General features: G+C 34.1%; 2 protein-coding genes across 3 annotated transcripts in view; one reads left to right on the forward strand and one right to left on the reverse strand.

Annotated features, from left to right (window-relative positions):
• On the forward strand, nucleotides 1–6,668 carry LOC144849202 (uncharacterized). Of its 2 annotated transcripts, XM_078706252.1 has the most exons (7): nucleotides 1–152; nucleotides 1,304–1,374; nucleotides 1,785–1,873; nucleotides 2,402–2,505; nucleotides 3,058–3,179; nucleotides 5,223–6,023; nucleotides 6,435–6,668. In XM_078706252.1, exons 1-7 carry the CDS (start codon nucleotides 102–104, stop codon nucleotides 6,517–6,519), a joined length of 1,323 nt encoding a protein of 440 aa, XP_078562378.1. In that variant the 5' UTR covers nucleotides 1–101; the 3' UTR covers nucleotides 6,520–6,668. The 2 variants fall into 2 exon arrangements, with proteins under 2 accessions (XP_078562378.1, XP_078562379.1); XM_078706253.1 differs by lacking the exon at nucleotides 2,402–2,505 and having other exon boundaries at nucleotides 89–152.
• A 106-nt stretch (nucleotides 6,669–6,774) lies between these two features.
• LOC144848938 (uncharacterized) overlaps nucleotides 6,775–14,987 on the reverse strand; it is a 42,163-nt gene continuing 33,950 nt past the window's right edge. Inside the window, exons 33-40 of the mRNA XM_078705889.1 lie at nucleotides 14,363–14,517; nucleotides 13,691–13,857; nucleotides 10,382–13,215; nucleotides 9,883–10,034; nucleotides 9,339–9,467; nucleotides 8,763–8,997; nucleotides 8,125–8,199; nucleotides 6,775–7,758 (exon numbers count right to left, since the gene is read on the reverse strand). Coding sequence (XP_078562015.1) covers nucleotides 7,048–7,758; nucleotides 8,125–8,199; nucleotides 8,763–8,997; nucleotides 9,339–9,467; nucleotides 9,883–10,034; nucleotides 10,382–13,215; nucleotides 13,691–13,857; nucleotides 14,363–14,517 — 4,458 coding nt within the window. The 3' untranslated portion in view covers nucleotides 6,775–7,047. The remainder of the gene's footprint in view (nucleotides 7,759–8,124; nucleotides 8,200–8,762; nucleotides 8,998–9,338; nucleotides 9,468–9,882; nucleotides 10,035–10,381; nucleotides 13,216–13,690; nucleotides 13,858–14,362; nucleotides 14,518–14,987) is intronic.

Below are 14,987 nucleotides of genomic sequence, written 5' to 3' on the forward strand. Positions count from 1 at the left end.
CTCGAACGTCCACACAGTTGTGCCGATCGTCTTGGAATAAGCCCGATCGATCGTCTAGCCCCCGATCGTCTGTCACAATCGATGTTTCATCCGACGTAAAAATGTCATTTAAACGTGATGGTGATGATTATAGTCAGCTAAATGTTCTTAAGGTATCCGAAATATACTAGGCCTTGACTAGGCTAGGCCTAAGCCCTATACCTACTATTTTATTGTAATTGTTCATTTACTAGCCAGAGCTAGGCTCCAGTGCTACAGACGTGACAGGCCTCCTCGCCTAGCATGCTAGGCGCTAGAGGCTAGTACTAGTAGTCTAGTAGTAGGCTACTAGAAACACTAGAGGCCTACTACTGTTAGTACTAGGGGTCCTACTCTAAACACCAATCGGAAACAAACGAGACTCAGAATGTTGCAAATACCTACCAAACGAGAGTAGATAATTGTTAATTAATTATGAAAACCCAACTTTTATGGCAAAAATCGTCCGAATTTATGTTGAAAACATGAATTTAGCAACAAAAACTGAAACCAAACGAGAGTATCTATGGCACGCCCATAGTGCCTTTAATAGGAGAACAGTTAGTATTGAACAACAGCACATCACAGCCTTAATATAAATAAATATATGTGTGAACGAATACAGTATCCAACAATTACATCCCCAAAATCCAAATTGCATTTTAGTGTACATGGTCATTAAACTTATTAGTACTGTAGTACAGTCTGAGCAAACTTAGTGGAAAATATTTATAATAAAGCTTAAATAATATTTTAAAACCATATAATACCATGCTTAAATAAATTATGAAAAAAAAACAACCTTTTTTTTTATTATCACCAAACAATACATTTATATTCGTATACAATCCATTATTTCGTATATGTATTAAAATAAATAATAAACCCATTTCTATTATCAAAGGCCCTTTGAATTTGTTCTTTTTCAAAATTTGCCCATGTTCAAAGTGGAAAAGTATCTATCTTAATATCCATTGTCAAACGTATAAACCAAAATTACTGTAGTATATGTTAAATGTAATGCATTTTGGATGCTATAAGGACAGGCATTTCTGGCAGCACAGTAAAATTGAAATGAAAGTAAATAACCCGGCCCATAAAGCTCTGTCTTCAATAGCACATACAACATTATATTGTGAGCACTGTTAATACATAAATAACTACATAATCCGACTACAGTATATCTGATCTTTATTGTGGTAGTAATAATAATAATAATAATAAATAATAATATTACAACATGTAACTCTACAACGTTCAGTGATTTAATTTCTTTTAAATCCAGAAACGAAGAGTAGCAGAGCTGTTTGCCCATCACATTCCAGATGATGAAGCCTTTCTAATGAGCAATGGAAGGTGGTTGTTTTATTACTTTGCCTTTTTCAAAACATGCAACAAATTATACATTTAATATGAGATTAGAACTCAATTTTGCAGTGACATCATTCCTCAATATGTTAATGTGCCCTTGTTGTAGTTGTAGTAACAACAAATTATATCTTCATCATATCATACCACATATCATATGTACAGTACAAAATTGGAGGCATATTCTCAAAATATATACTGTACCGGTAATGCATCTTTTCACTAATCAAGTCAACCTTCCCCCTTTCCCCACCTCTTTTCTGCAACATCATGGCTTTGAAAAATAACCCACCAAAATGGAAAGCTTGCATATTAAAACTAAGAAATAAGTAGGCTACATAATTGCAGTGGCTCATGGCTACTGCAACAATTACAGTACTGTACTATTGTTCTCTTAGGTACGCCTGTACTGTGTGTCATTATAGACCTGTTTTTGATACTCTTGACATGCTTACAATTCATCGTCAGGGAAAAAAGCATCAGAAATGTAAGTAACTTACTTACTTATGCCCGTATTCTTAAACCTGACTTTAGTCAGAGCTAAAACTTTAAAATGACGTCTTTTTAATTCATAAACCGTACTTCAACTAAATCGGCGACTAAATCAGGCCATCCTCGACTAAATCGAGACAGATTTTGATCGATTTTGTTAGTTCTCGAGGGGGGCAGGCTAAATCGTTGACTGAATGGTTTCTAAACGAGATTTATAAAAAATGTAACAGTTATTGAATTTGCTATATTGGCCAGATATTGAAGAATGAAATATCTATTTTTATATAGCTTAATTAGATATACATTGGTATATGTATGATATAATAATGCAAATCATGTTTATTTACAACTGTATACAAATCACATTATTTTCTTTGCGCAAGTCCAACTTGAACTACGTCACATCATAGCGACAATGGGAGATGCGGAAATTCACCACGCGATGGAATGTTTAGGGGGCCTAGTTTATTTGCTACTTTTGTCTAATTGATGTAATGTAATCTATCTATATATTTAACATCAGGTTTAGAAGCACATTACAAAAAGAAGCGTGACTACATGCATTTAGTGGAAAAAAAACATCATGAAAATTACTTAAAAAAGGAAGAAAGAAATAGTAATGAGCAGGTATGCACTGAAGTAAACTTTTTAATTCATCCACTTCTCATTCGAAGTAGGCCATCCATGATACCGCACTCTACATGTTGTTTTTGCTGTGATTTCATTTTACAGGAAATAGTATGCTATTGTATTCTTCTATTATTAATGTTCTGAAATAAAGTTTTTCAGTGACTAGTAGGCACACCTCCACATGTTGATATATTATATTATGGCTCACAACATAATACCATCTAGTGATTGATTGAAAGCAACACATGATTAAGTGTAGATTCAACTATTTCAGAACATTCAAAATGACAAAATTGGGATATGGACAAAATAGTAAATACTAGTGTATAAAAGTAGTGTTACTATTTCTTGTAAAATGACATAACTACCACAAGGTCAATGCATAGGCAAAAATAACCTAGGATGCACTGTTTTAACTACCCCGTCACCTTTGATATTCAATTTAAAATGGAAGTGGGTTGTCCTGCGTTAATGGTGTTATTAAATGTTTGATCCATAATATAAAACAACTTACCATACCATAATGCAGCTTACCTTTACAATGTTTAGGAGGAACCTTCACCACTGATAACCAAAACAAATGAAAAGACAAGGAATTTACTGTTGAAGGCACAGCCATATAATAGCTGTGTAAAATGGGGCAGACCAAAAGACCCAGACAAATCAACCAAGTAAGTGTAAACATATCTTCTGATCAGGCTTAAACAGTAAGGATAAAAGTAGTGGGCTTATGACAACATGGAACTCAACTCAACTATGTTGTTGAAATTTGACCAAAACATGAGTGCTCTAAAGGGCTACTAGTTCCTTTCTGTTGAGTTGCTTAAAAGACTACATGGGTGCTCTAAAGGGAAACCAGTTCCTTTCTGTTAAGTTGCTTAAAAGTCTACATGAGTGCTCTAAAGGGAAACCAGTTACTTTCTGTTAAGTTGCTTAAAAGTCTACATGAGTGCTCTAAAGGGAAACCAGTTCCTTTCTGTTAAGTTGCTTAAAAGTCTACATGAGTGCTCTAAAGGGAAACTAGTTCCTTTCTGTTGAGTTGCTTAAAAGTCTACATGAGTGCTCTAAAGGGAAACTAGTTCCTTTCTGTTGAGTTGCTTAAAAGTCTACATGAGTGCTCTAAAGGGAAAATAGTTCCTTTCTGTTGGTTTGCTTAAAAGTCTACATGAGTGCTCTAATGGGAAACTAGTTCCTTTCTGTTAAGTTGCTTAAAAGTCTACATGGGTGCTCTAAAGGGAAACTAGTTCCTTTCTGTTGGTTTGCTTAAAAGTCTATGTGAGTGCTCTAAAGGGAAAATTGTTCCTTTCTGTTAAGTTGCTTAAAAGTATACATGAGTACTCTAAAGGGAAACTAGTTCCTTTCTGTTAAGTTGCTTAAAAGTCTACATGGGTGCTCTAAAGGGAAACTAGTTCCTTTCTGTTGGTTTGCTTAAAAGTCTATGTGAGTGCTCTAAAGGGAAAATTGTTCCTTTCTGTTAAGTTGCTTAAAAGTATACATGAGTACTCTAAAGGGAAACTAGTTCCTTTCTGTTAAGTTGCTTAAAAGTCTACATGGGTGCTCTAAAGGGAAACTAGTTCCTTTCTGTTGAGTTGCTTAAAAGTCTACATGAGTGCTCTAAAGGGAAACTAGTTCCTATCTGTTAAGTTGCTTAAAAGTCTACATGAGTGCTCTAAAGGGAAACTAGTTCCTTTCTGTTAAGTTGCTTAAAAGTCTACATGAGTGCTCTAAAGGGAAACTAGTTCCTTTCTGTTAAGTTGCTTAAAAGTCTACATGGGTGCTCTAAAGGGAAACCAGTTCCTTTCTGTTGAGTTGCTTAAAAGTCTACATGGGTGCTCTAAAGGGAAACTAGTTCCTTTCTGTTAAGTTGCTTAAAAGTCTACATGAGTGCTCTAAAGGGCAACTAGTTCATTTCTGTTGAGTTGCTTAAAAGTCTACATGAGTGCTCTAAAGGGAAACTAGTTCCTTTCTGTTGAGTTGCTTAAAAGTCTACATGAGTGCTCTAAAGGGAAAATAGTTCCTTTCTGTTGAGTTGCTTAAAAGTCTACATGAGTGCTCTAAAGGGAAACTAGTTCCTTTCTGTTAAGTTGCTTAAAAGTCTACATGAGTGCTCTAATGGGAAACTAGTTCCTTTCTGTTAAGTTGCTTAAAAGTCTACATGAGTGCTCTAAAGGGAAACCAGTTCATTTCTGTTGAGTTGCTTAAAAGTCTACACGAGTGCTCTAAAGGGAAACTAGTTCCTTTCTGTTAAGTTGCTTAAAAGTCTACACGAGTGCTCTAAAGGGGAAACCAGTTCCTTTCTGTTGAGTTGCTTTCAGTTCCAGGTCAACATCATTGTTTCTTTAATTTTATCTTGGGAGTTATTTTTCTACATTTATTAGCAGAATTACTGTACACTGTGGTACAATATTAGGGCAATTGAGTGCATATTTAAGACCATTTTACATTTACCTTTTGTACCTTCTGTGATAAATTTTATTCATAATTTACGAACTTTATTTTCAAAATAATGATGCACATGCAGGTTGAACTTAAAAATGGCTAATTTAATGCAAATTTATGAAAAATATGCCTATTTTAAATTTATCATAGCTCCTCAGGACGCTAATCTGTATGTAGTATGTATACTGTATATACTATGATACAAAATAGACAGAATTCAGCACAACAATAAATATTTTCTTCAGGTCATAATTAATCTTTGTTGTTCATTTCAGCAGTGATGATGGGCAGCATAAATCACCCAATGGCATATTCTTTACATCAACTCATAGTAAGCTGGTCAAAGAACCAGCCACCACAGAACAATGTACTTCTAATATGTCAACTCAAATTGAAATTGACAAAGCAAGATGGAAGTGCCATGTTACAACAAATAATACTACCACTGAATTGCAACCACTAACAAAACTCATGCCTTACATTTCAAAATCAAAACGTAAAGCTTTATCAGTTCATGATACACATGTGTATGAACCAGTTCCAAACACACAGGGCAACAAACAGAACAATCACTTAAATACACATGTGTATGAACCAGTTCCAAACACACAGGGCAACAAACAGGACAATCACTTAAATACACATGTGTATGGACCAGTTCCAAACAAACAGGACAATCACTTAAGTACACATGTGTATGGACCAGTTCCAAACACACAGGGCAACAAACAGAACAATCACTTAAATACACATGTGTATGAACCAGTTCCAAACACACAGGGAAACAAACAGAACAATCACTTAAATACACATGTGTATGAACCAGTTCCAAAAACACAGGGCAACAAACAGGACAATCAGCAAATTAAAATTGAGGTTACTCCACAAATACCAGTCTCTACAAACTCTAAAGATGCAAACTCGGCTTTTAATATTGTACACATGTCAAAAGGAAAGGAACAAGGTTCAGTACATCAAGCAAAGATGCAGAATAATCGATTGGAAACGCATCAACAATTTAAAACTGATATAACAAATAAGAAGAAAGAAATTAAACGAATATTGCAGCTTACAAGGTTTTAAGAGTTTTTTTAATACAGCCATTGTTCTTTACTCCTAAATACCAAGCATAACCAAGCCCTACCAGTATCAAGTGTAAATTATACAAAACACGATGTTGAATAATCAACTACAGTAGTATGTTTGCGTTGACATAATGGCAATATAAATTAAATGTTGAAGCAATTTTTTATGACAAAATCGCTCTAAAGGTATAATGATGAAAATGCAAATTAACACTCTAAATAATAATATTTTTTTTGTAATTTACATTTTATACTTTGTACTTGTAGGGCTTGGTTATAATTAGTAGGGCTTGGTATTTAAAAGAACCCTAGTTTACTTGCATTGTAATTCTTTTTTTACATAATTATCAATACAACAGTCTAATTAAAAGTATTATATAAACAATATTTATTCTTTTTTAGCTCTGGATGGAAAAGAGACAGAGGAGGGAAATGGGTTAAAGATGAAGATGTTGAATTTGATTCAGACGAAGAGGAACCAACATGAACAACTGTAGTCTATTTACCTAAAGGACAAAACTTTCTACCCTGTTCTTTTTATATTTTGCATATTTATCTAATAAAATATCTAATCTGTAATCAAATACGACATGCTTTTTCATTGTTGTGATATCCTGTTTTTTTTCTAGGGTTAAATATGGACATGGTTAACTTCCATCACATATAACATCTATAATAGTGTGTTTGTGCCCAGGAAGGGTTAAATCCAATAAAGTAATTAGGTTTAATTATCCAATTTAGTATAATAAAGTAACCTTGTATGGGTATTAAATGTCCACATAATCCAACAAGGGGTTATCATAAATATGATTTTTTATGAGCTTTCATTAATAATTCTATATGTATTTCACATCTAAGATTGGTTAAAAATAGAAACTAAACAGATAAGAATGTACTTTTATAACTAAATTATTATTCTTTTTAATTCTATTAATTAATCCTATTAACTACATTATTTGCAGAAATTAAATAATAGTTCCTGGTATTATTGTCCATTGTACAAATAAAGGAATTCCTATTCCATTTTTGAGAGAGAATCTCTTAGCTTTTGTTTCTCTTCATCGGACATAATAGGCAGAACTCTTGCATGGATTCCAGATGTGCCTTGACTGGTTGTTTTAACTTGATCACTAGATCTGAATGCTGTCATATCACCAACAGCAATACGATGTAATGGAATTGTCAGTCCAGACGCAAGCATATTTTTAGGTGGTGATTTAGTGTGGGTTATATTAGTAGAATCTATCTTGGTTGAAAGTGAAGATGAACTGAGTACTTTACTTGCAGAGCCATATAATGGAAGAAACCTGTTTAGAGTGTCTGACAAACATGTTGGTGTCTGCTTAAGGATTTGTTCTTGACTTGGTCTCATCAGTTTTTCAGCTGGTTCTTCTAGGTGCATAAATGGTTTCAGCAATCTTTTTATTGGTTTAGTATTTGAAGCTTCTTGCTGAAATTTATTTGTTTTAAATGACGAAGCAAAATGTTTGAATTGATCAGCAAATGAGGTGGATCCTCTTGACTTGCTGCTGTCATCATTGACTGTATTTGATGCTATTTTCCCTATATCAATGGTGTTAATTGTGCACTTACTAACAGATCCAGCATCAATATATTTACGTACATTTGACACAGAAGGCAAATGGTCACCACTTTTAAATGCATGTGGAGTGTCAGACTTCCCAGAAACTGTTTTTAGTGATAGTACTGATGTGGAGTCCGTCGCCTGTAAATATAAACAATTTGTTTCTTTCACATTAGACTATGTTTAAGAGTAATTGGAATAAAAAACTGCTTTAAGAATGAAACGGTTTCGACCAAGCAACAAATAAAACAATAACAAACTTGATACATTTGACTCTCCATCGGACATGCAAAACTTTAGAACTCGCATAGCAAAGCAGGAAATAAAACTGATCGTTGTAGCAGAATTATAGGTCCTACATTGCGGTGAATCATCATGTATATACTGTACTACAAAATGGTCTGGTCATGTTATTTGCATACCAATTTTAGATAGGTATGGTTATGATTATAATTGGAGAAAAGGGCTGATGAATGCACAATATTGTAATGGTCAAAATTGACTTACACTGCTATGTTTGCTACTCTCTATATTTGCACAATGCCTTAGAGCCTCCTCTAAAATGACACCGTCAACACCAACCTATCAAATAGAATTACAGTACGTTTCTAATAATCATCAAACAACTGATGTTAGTTAATTGTAATTAATCATGAAACTCATACTATATTACTCAAATTTAAATGTTGATGCTATACATTAATAACAATTAATAACAGTTACTGGATTCATATTTCATGTGTTTCTACAAAAATAAAATACATAAATAGAATCATAAATAACTGAACTGAAGACAGGGCACCCCAAAAGTTAAATTAATCACTTTCGAGTCCTAGCATGTAGCGTTGCCACCAAATGACGTACATTTGTCTGTCCACAAGGACCAAACAACATGGACCGAGATAGATTAGTAGACTTGGTTACTCTCAAAAGTCCACACAAGCAAGATGTGTACACTAGAGCTTCAGTTTTAGGCGAGAACTATTGTCAAGGAGAACTTGTGCCAATTGTTTGCCTGTGGTTTGCAACAACCTTGCCTTAAACATTCGGCCACTTGACTACTATCCGTGATAAAGTGATAATGTTGACATGAATGTATATAACTGGGTGCATTGTTAGTGATACGACCTGCAACTGATTCTCACCTTAATTTCTTTCAAATGTTTAAATGCTTCAATGAGAAGGTGATTGGTTTTTGTACTTGAAATTTGAAGCTTGTTATGCCTAACTTGATTAGCTCGATAGACAAACATCAAAACTCTTCCTTGATCATCTTTTGAACCTGTCTTGTACATCTCTATCATTGCTTTTAATACATCAAGGCATTTTTCATAAGATTGTGTAGAAAGAAACTGCCGATCTTGATCTCTTAAATATTTCCTAAAAAGGGAAGTTTAAGTTTATTTTTATCTGTGGTACAGTATCATACTGTGCCAGTAATTGGTGAACAGAAAAAAATATATATTTAACATCCTGAACTGTGTAAAGATAAAAAAAAAGTTCAGATTATATGGGGATGCAGAATTCACAACTGATCTATAATATTGCACAGAGCACACAAGTATGCACTAACCATTTCAAAATGGTAAGCATAATATATCTCAAATAACATAATTATTAATCAAGAAACCATGCCACCAACGATCAACATATGATATGGTAAATATATGCTTTTTGCCAATGAAGAAACACTGTCGGGCTCCTCATTTATATGAACCTACTTGTTAAGTTCTGGTGTCCTATTCAGTTTGACAGAGAGTTGCAGTAACATCTGATGATCTTTAAGCTTGAGCAACACATCAACCAAAAGATGTATTGCTCGATGCATGTGAGATGGAAAACTACCTGATCTACAAATCAAATATATTAATAACAATCAATAATCTAATAATGATCTATGATTTATTTCATTATGTAATAATCTAACGACAGCAAATACTCGTAGAATCTTAATATGTAAATTTCTGTAACTGTACTCATTTGAGTAATAGTCGTAAATTGATTCATTTATTGCACGGATAATAATAGTTCAAATTTAAGTAAAAATTGTTTTTTGTTTTCAACGTGTCGTACATGTATAATAAAGAGGTTTCATTATTTTGATACTACACATTGATGATTAGATAAAACTTGTCATTTTTGATGGCCCATTTCATTTATATATTATTTAAAACAACAATAACTGGTCAGGAAAAACAAAAGCAACCTAGAGCACTTGTAATTCTTTCATGAAATGTATATTAATGGACGTTGCTGTGTATTTACCTATCAATCTCTTCTACTGGTATTCTCCAAATTCCATGGAAGAAGTTCTTATTCTTGTTAGCATCAGCAAATAAAGCTGGGGCTGCAAGATGAGGTATCTGAGTCCATGGTATACTTGTACCTAACAATATATCTCGACTCCATTGATCATTCTGTAAAAATGAATAAGAGACATTGTCTTTATAGAACAAAAATGTGCATACATATACAACAGAAAATTACTGAAAAAGGAGCAATGCGATTCCAGGACCAAAGCAATTCCATAACAAATATTGTATATACACCTCAGAGTTTGTGGTTCTTCCAGATCCAGGATAATTGATAGATGTGTTAATCAGCTCCTGGTTTTACCAACTTGAGCATTTTTTGTCTCCAAATTAAGTTTTATTGTTTATTTAGAGGGACATTATAATACCATGTGATATCTGGCTAATGCCAGATAGTGTCAACATTATTTCAAAATAGAGTGTATAAATATTATTGATAGAAAAATATCTACCTTATGTGTTGGTACAAAGTGATAGACATGTGCCATTCGAAATAATGCCTTGTAATGTTGTGAAAAGCGTGACAAACATAACTTTAATCCCAGAATACAATCATCAATTAACTGTACATGCTCCTTGGAGTTTCTTTGATCTGAATTATGTGTCTCTACACATTCCTTCCTATCATCATCATTGCTGTCTACTGGCTTACTATCTGCATTCCCGTCTTCTGGCTTACTATCAGCATTGTTGTCTTCTGGCTTACTATCAGCATTGCTGTCTACTGGCTTATTATCAGTATTTCTGTTTTCTGGCTTACTATTAGCACTCCTGTCTTCTGGCTTACTATCAGCATTGCTTTCTATTGATTTACTATCAGCATTGCTGTCTTCTGGCTTACTATCAGCATTGCTGTCTACTGACTTACTATCAGTATTCCTGTCTTCTGGTTTACTATCAGCATTGCTGTCTACTGACTTACTATCAGTATTCCTGTCTTCTGGCTTACTATCAGCATTGCTGTCTACTGACTTACTATCAGCATTCCTGTCTTCTGGTTTACTATCAGCATTTCTGTCTACTGACTTACTATCATTATTCCTGTCTTCTGGCTTACTATCAGCATTGCTGTCTTCCGGCTTACTATTAGCATTGCTGTCTACTGACTTACTATAAGTATTCCTGTCTTCTGGCTTACTATCAGCATTGCTGTCTTCTGGCTTACTATCAGCATTGCTGTCTTCTGGCTTTCTCTCAGCATTTCTGTCTACTGACTTACTATCAATATTCCTGTCTTTTGGCCTACTATCAGCATTCCTGTCTTCTGGCTTACTATCAGCATTGCTGTCTACTGGCTTACTATCATCATTGCTTTCTACTGGTTTACTATCAGCATTGCTGTCTACATGCTTACTATCAGCCTTGCTGTCGGGTACTGTCTTTTCAGCATTGCTTTCTACTGGCTTACTATCAGCATTGCTTTCTACATCTGGTTTACTATCAGCATTGCTTTCTACATCTAGTTTACTATCAGAATTGCTTTCTACATATGGCTTGCTATCAGAATTGCTTTCTACATCTGGCTTGCTATAAGCATTGATTTCTACTGGCTTACTATCATCATTGCTGTCTACTGCCTTTCCTGTATCACTTTCTACTGGCTTACTATCAGAATTGCTTTCTACATCTTGCTTACTATCATCATTGCTGTCTACTGGCTTACAATTGGCATTGCTGTCTACTTGATTACTATCATCATTGCTTTCTACTGGCTTACTATCAGCATCGCTGTATACTGGCTTACTATCAGCATGACTGTCTACTAGCTTACTATCAGCATTTCTAGAAACAGTTGGCTTTTTATCATTATCTATAATATCACTGGACTGTTTAACTTTATCTGCCGATGTCTTTGTATCTGTATCAATAACAATTCTATTATCTGGCTGATATTTGTAATAAATTGCTTTGTCTATTTCATTGTCATGTTTCTCTGACCTCTCAGGTAGCTCTACTTCTTTTAATTCTATTGTATCAGTCTCCATCCTTGAATCATTCTCATTGGGTGCAATCATTTCCTTTATTATGGATTCACTTCTTGTACATTCTTCAATATTCTCAGCAACATCAATATCTTTGTACTGTTTTGTCTGTTGATCACTGCCTGATTTTATTTCATCTTTTAAATTTTCTTTGCCATCTGTATTATTTTCCATATTTGGGTCTTCTTTCCTTATATCTTTAGTTTTAGCTATGGATACTTCTTCTTCAGACTGTGATTCTCCTGAAGAACGATATTCTTTTTGAAGATTCCTTAAAACCTCACTAACACCTCCACTTGGTATAACAATACTTAATTCATGAGGCTTTGCTGTAATCTGTTCTGCTGGTTTTATTTCAATACATAGCAAGTCATTTTTGCCTTCAATATCAATATCTGTTTTATGAGCTTCCTTATTTCTTGTTTCTTCACTCTCAGGTTGATTGTCTTCAGAGGGCTCATTAGAAGAAAGTACAGATGACATCATAAATGCCATTTGAAAGCTTGAAATGGGGCCTGAATCACTATGTCCCTTTGGCAAGGCTGAACTGGATGATTTTGGAGGTTCTGTAGTTTTTGCTAAATTCTGTATATCTGTACTTCCGCCAATACAACTGTCACTGACAATTGTAACTTGTTTATCTTCAGAACATATAGTAGGATCAGTAGATTTTTCTTCTGTACTTGTTTCCTGGTCTTTTAAGAGCAATTGGACCCCACTGACAAAATCTGTAGTAAATTTACCAGACGGTTTTGCAGAAAGTTTCTGTGCAGATTTGTCAGATACTGCAGCCGGAAAACTTTTTGCAGTTTTAACTGTTTCTTTGGGCTCATCAATTGGTATAGATTTTTCAGGGTGCAGGCCTTCCCTATTATCAACTTCTATTGCCTCAATAAAGATGGCTTCAAAATCTGTCTTTATAGTTTCAGATCTTGTAATGTCAACAGACTTTCCATCTCTCGATTTCGTTGCTTTACCACTCTCATCAATATCTGCATTGATTGGATGTTGTTTAGCTTCATCTACAGTTGTTTGGGGTGGTTGTTCTTCAACCACCATCGATATTGGTTCATCTGTCATTCTTGTGGTGTCATAATTGTCACTGTCACCATGTTGTTTTTCTGCTATCCCTTCTTTAACAAGTAAAACCTTCATTTGCTTATTTTTTGATGAACCTGGTAATGCGAGCGGTACAATTGGCGACTTTGTTGAATTTGTACTTGCTTGATATAAGTTTGAATCTGTGAGTTTGGGTGACATTGGTTCATCCCCGGAAGAGAAGAAATCTAAATCAGAAGCAGTATCTGTAAAATAGAAATAGTTGTAATCATATTAATAATGTATCATAATAACTAATTAGCATACCTGTGATGTACTTAACTACAGTATATAACATAATTAGGTTTGTAGCATACTTGGGAGGTACAAAATAGCATACTTTTAAGGTAAATAACTACATATAACTGTGAGCATATTATTTGTTTAGATCACTTGTTTTTATCAGTGTTACTTTACGGCTGAGACATGAAAAATAACAGAAGGGGACAACAAGAAACTTGACACATTTCAATTCAAATGTTTACGAAGAATATTGAGGACAAGATGGCCATATGTCATATCAAATAATGACATGTTAATCAAAACCAACAGGAGAAGTATAAGCGAAGAAGTGAAGGCAAGGCGGAGAGTAATCTTGCAGCCTTATGGGAAAAAAGGCACAAAGAGGATAGGTAGTAAGGTAGGTATATTATTTGTGAGCTCCTTAAGAATGTAGCATACCTGTTGATTCTTGACTGAAAGTTCTTGATACCTTCTTTCGTGTTTCAATGTAATCATGGTCCATCAATTGTTGAACTGTATTAGAGCCTCCTGATGACAACGATGTTCGATGATGGTGAACTTTTTGGTTTAACGGTCTTGTTTCTGTGTCAGTGTCGCTAGTAGAACTGTACAAATCAACAAGACATGTTAAACTATGCATATTATGACGCAACATGGTCAGGTTGTTGAGAGGTAAAAAACACCCTTCTGTTGGGCACAGTATCAGCTCGTATAGGATAATATATTAAAAACTTTATACATAGGAAACATCATACCATATATCTATCAATCTATCCATCTCTCTTTTTACAATTGAATTTACATTTCCTAGTGTGTTATTGCCCTAGATATATAAGTACTAGATCGTAAACTGTATAGGCACAAAATTATTCCGAAAAGAAGAAAAAGAAAGAAAAAGCACAGTAAATTTTTATAAAATTATATTGTTAATCCCAATGAAACAAACAATATTTCTTGGTCAATTATCTAGCATTTCTTTTGCATAAGAGGATCGTTTAGAATGCATTCTGGCATAAAGTATACAGTATGCTGTACATGCCTTTAATACAGGCGTAGAACGCATTGTTACATAGTACTGTACTTCACAGCCAATAAAAAAAAGACTCATACCAGTCTTTGCCTTCAGATCTCTTCTCTAGTCCTCTTGCAAACGGAAATTGCCTTGCTTCACTTACATATCTCTTTAATAATTTATAGTCAATTACAGTATTTTTATCTGGGAACTCCAACAACTTTAGAATTGATGTATGGATTCTAAAAAATACCTACAAAACAGAAATATATATTTCTTTTTAAATACTTGACTTTCCAATTCTATGTTAATTATGTAAACAGTTTAAGCTTTATACCGTATATATTTGAATAAACAGCCTGTAGGGTATTAATTGTTCAGGAGGGTTTTTATTGGGTGTTTATTTAAGGGAGACGTGTATTCGGGGGAGGTGTTTTTTTTTTTTGGGTGTAATATGGTAAGATCTATAATCAAATAAATACCACCTAGATATGAAAAAATACAACACAATTAATATATCAAATAATTTGAAGAAGTGAACAATAATGTAAATTGTATCAAAATGCTTGGTAAATTGTAGATCATGTCAAGCAATGAATTCTACTACAAACAGAAATGTTGTATATTGTGTCTGTGGCGGAGTGTTTACACAAGGAAATAATAATAAATAAACAAATAACGCCTGGGACGTTTATTCCAAATTATGTTCTATGGGAACATTAT

This window comes from Antedon bifida, chromosome 7 (assembly GCF_963402885.1).
Source record: "Antedon bifida chromosome 7, ecAntBifi1.1, whole genome shotgun sequence".
NCBI lineage: Eukaryota > Metazoa > Echinodermata > Crinoidea > Comatulida > Antedonidae > Antedon > Antedon bifida.

Coding starts and splice junctions, on each gene's coding strand:
- LOC144849202 (XM_078706252.1), top strand. CDS start 102: ATGTCATTTAAACGTGATGGTGATGATTATAGTCAGCTAAATGTTCTT. Junction 1,874..2,401: donor GGGAAAAAAGCATCAGAAAT/GTAAGTAACTTA, acceptor ATTTAACATCAG/GTTTAGAAGCACATTACAAA. Junction 6,024..6,434: donor CGAATATTGCAGCTTACAAG/GTTTTAAGAGTT, acceptor ATTCTTTTTTAG/CTCTGGATGGAAAAGAGACA.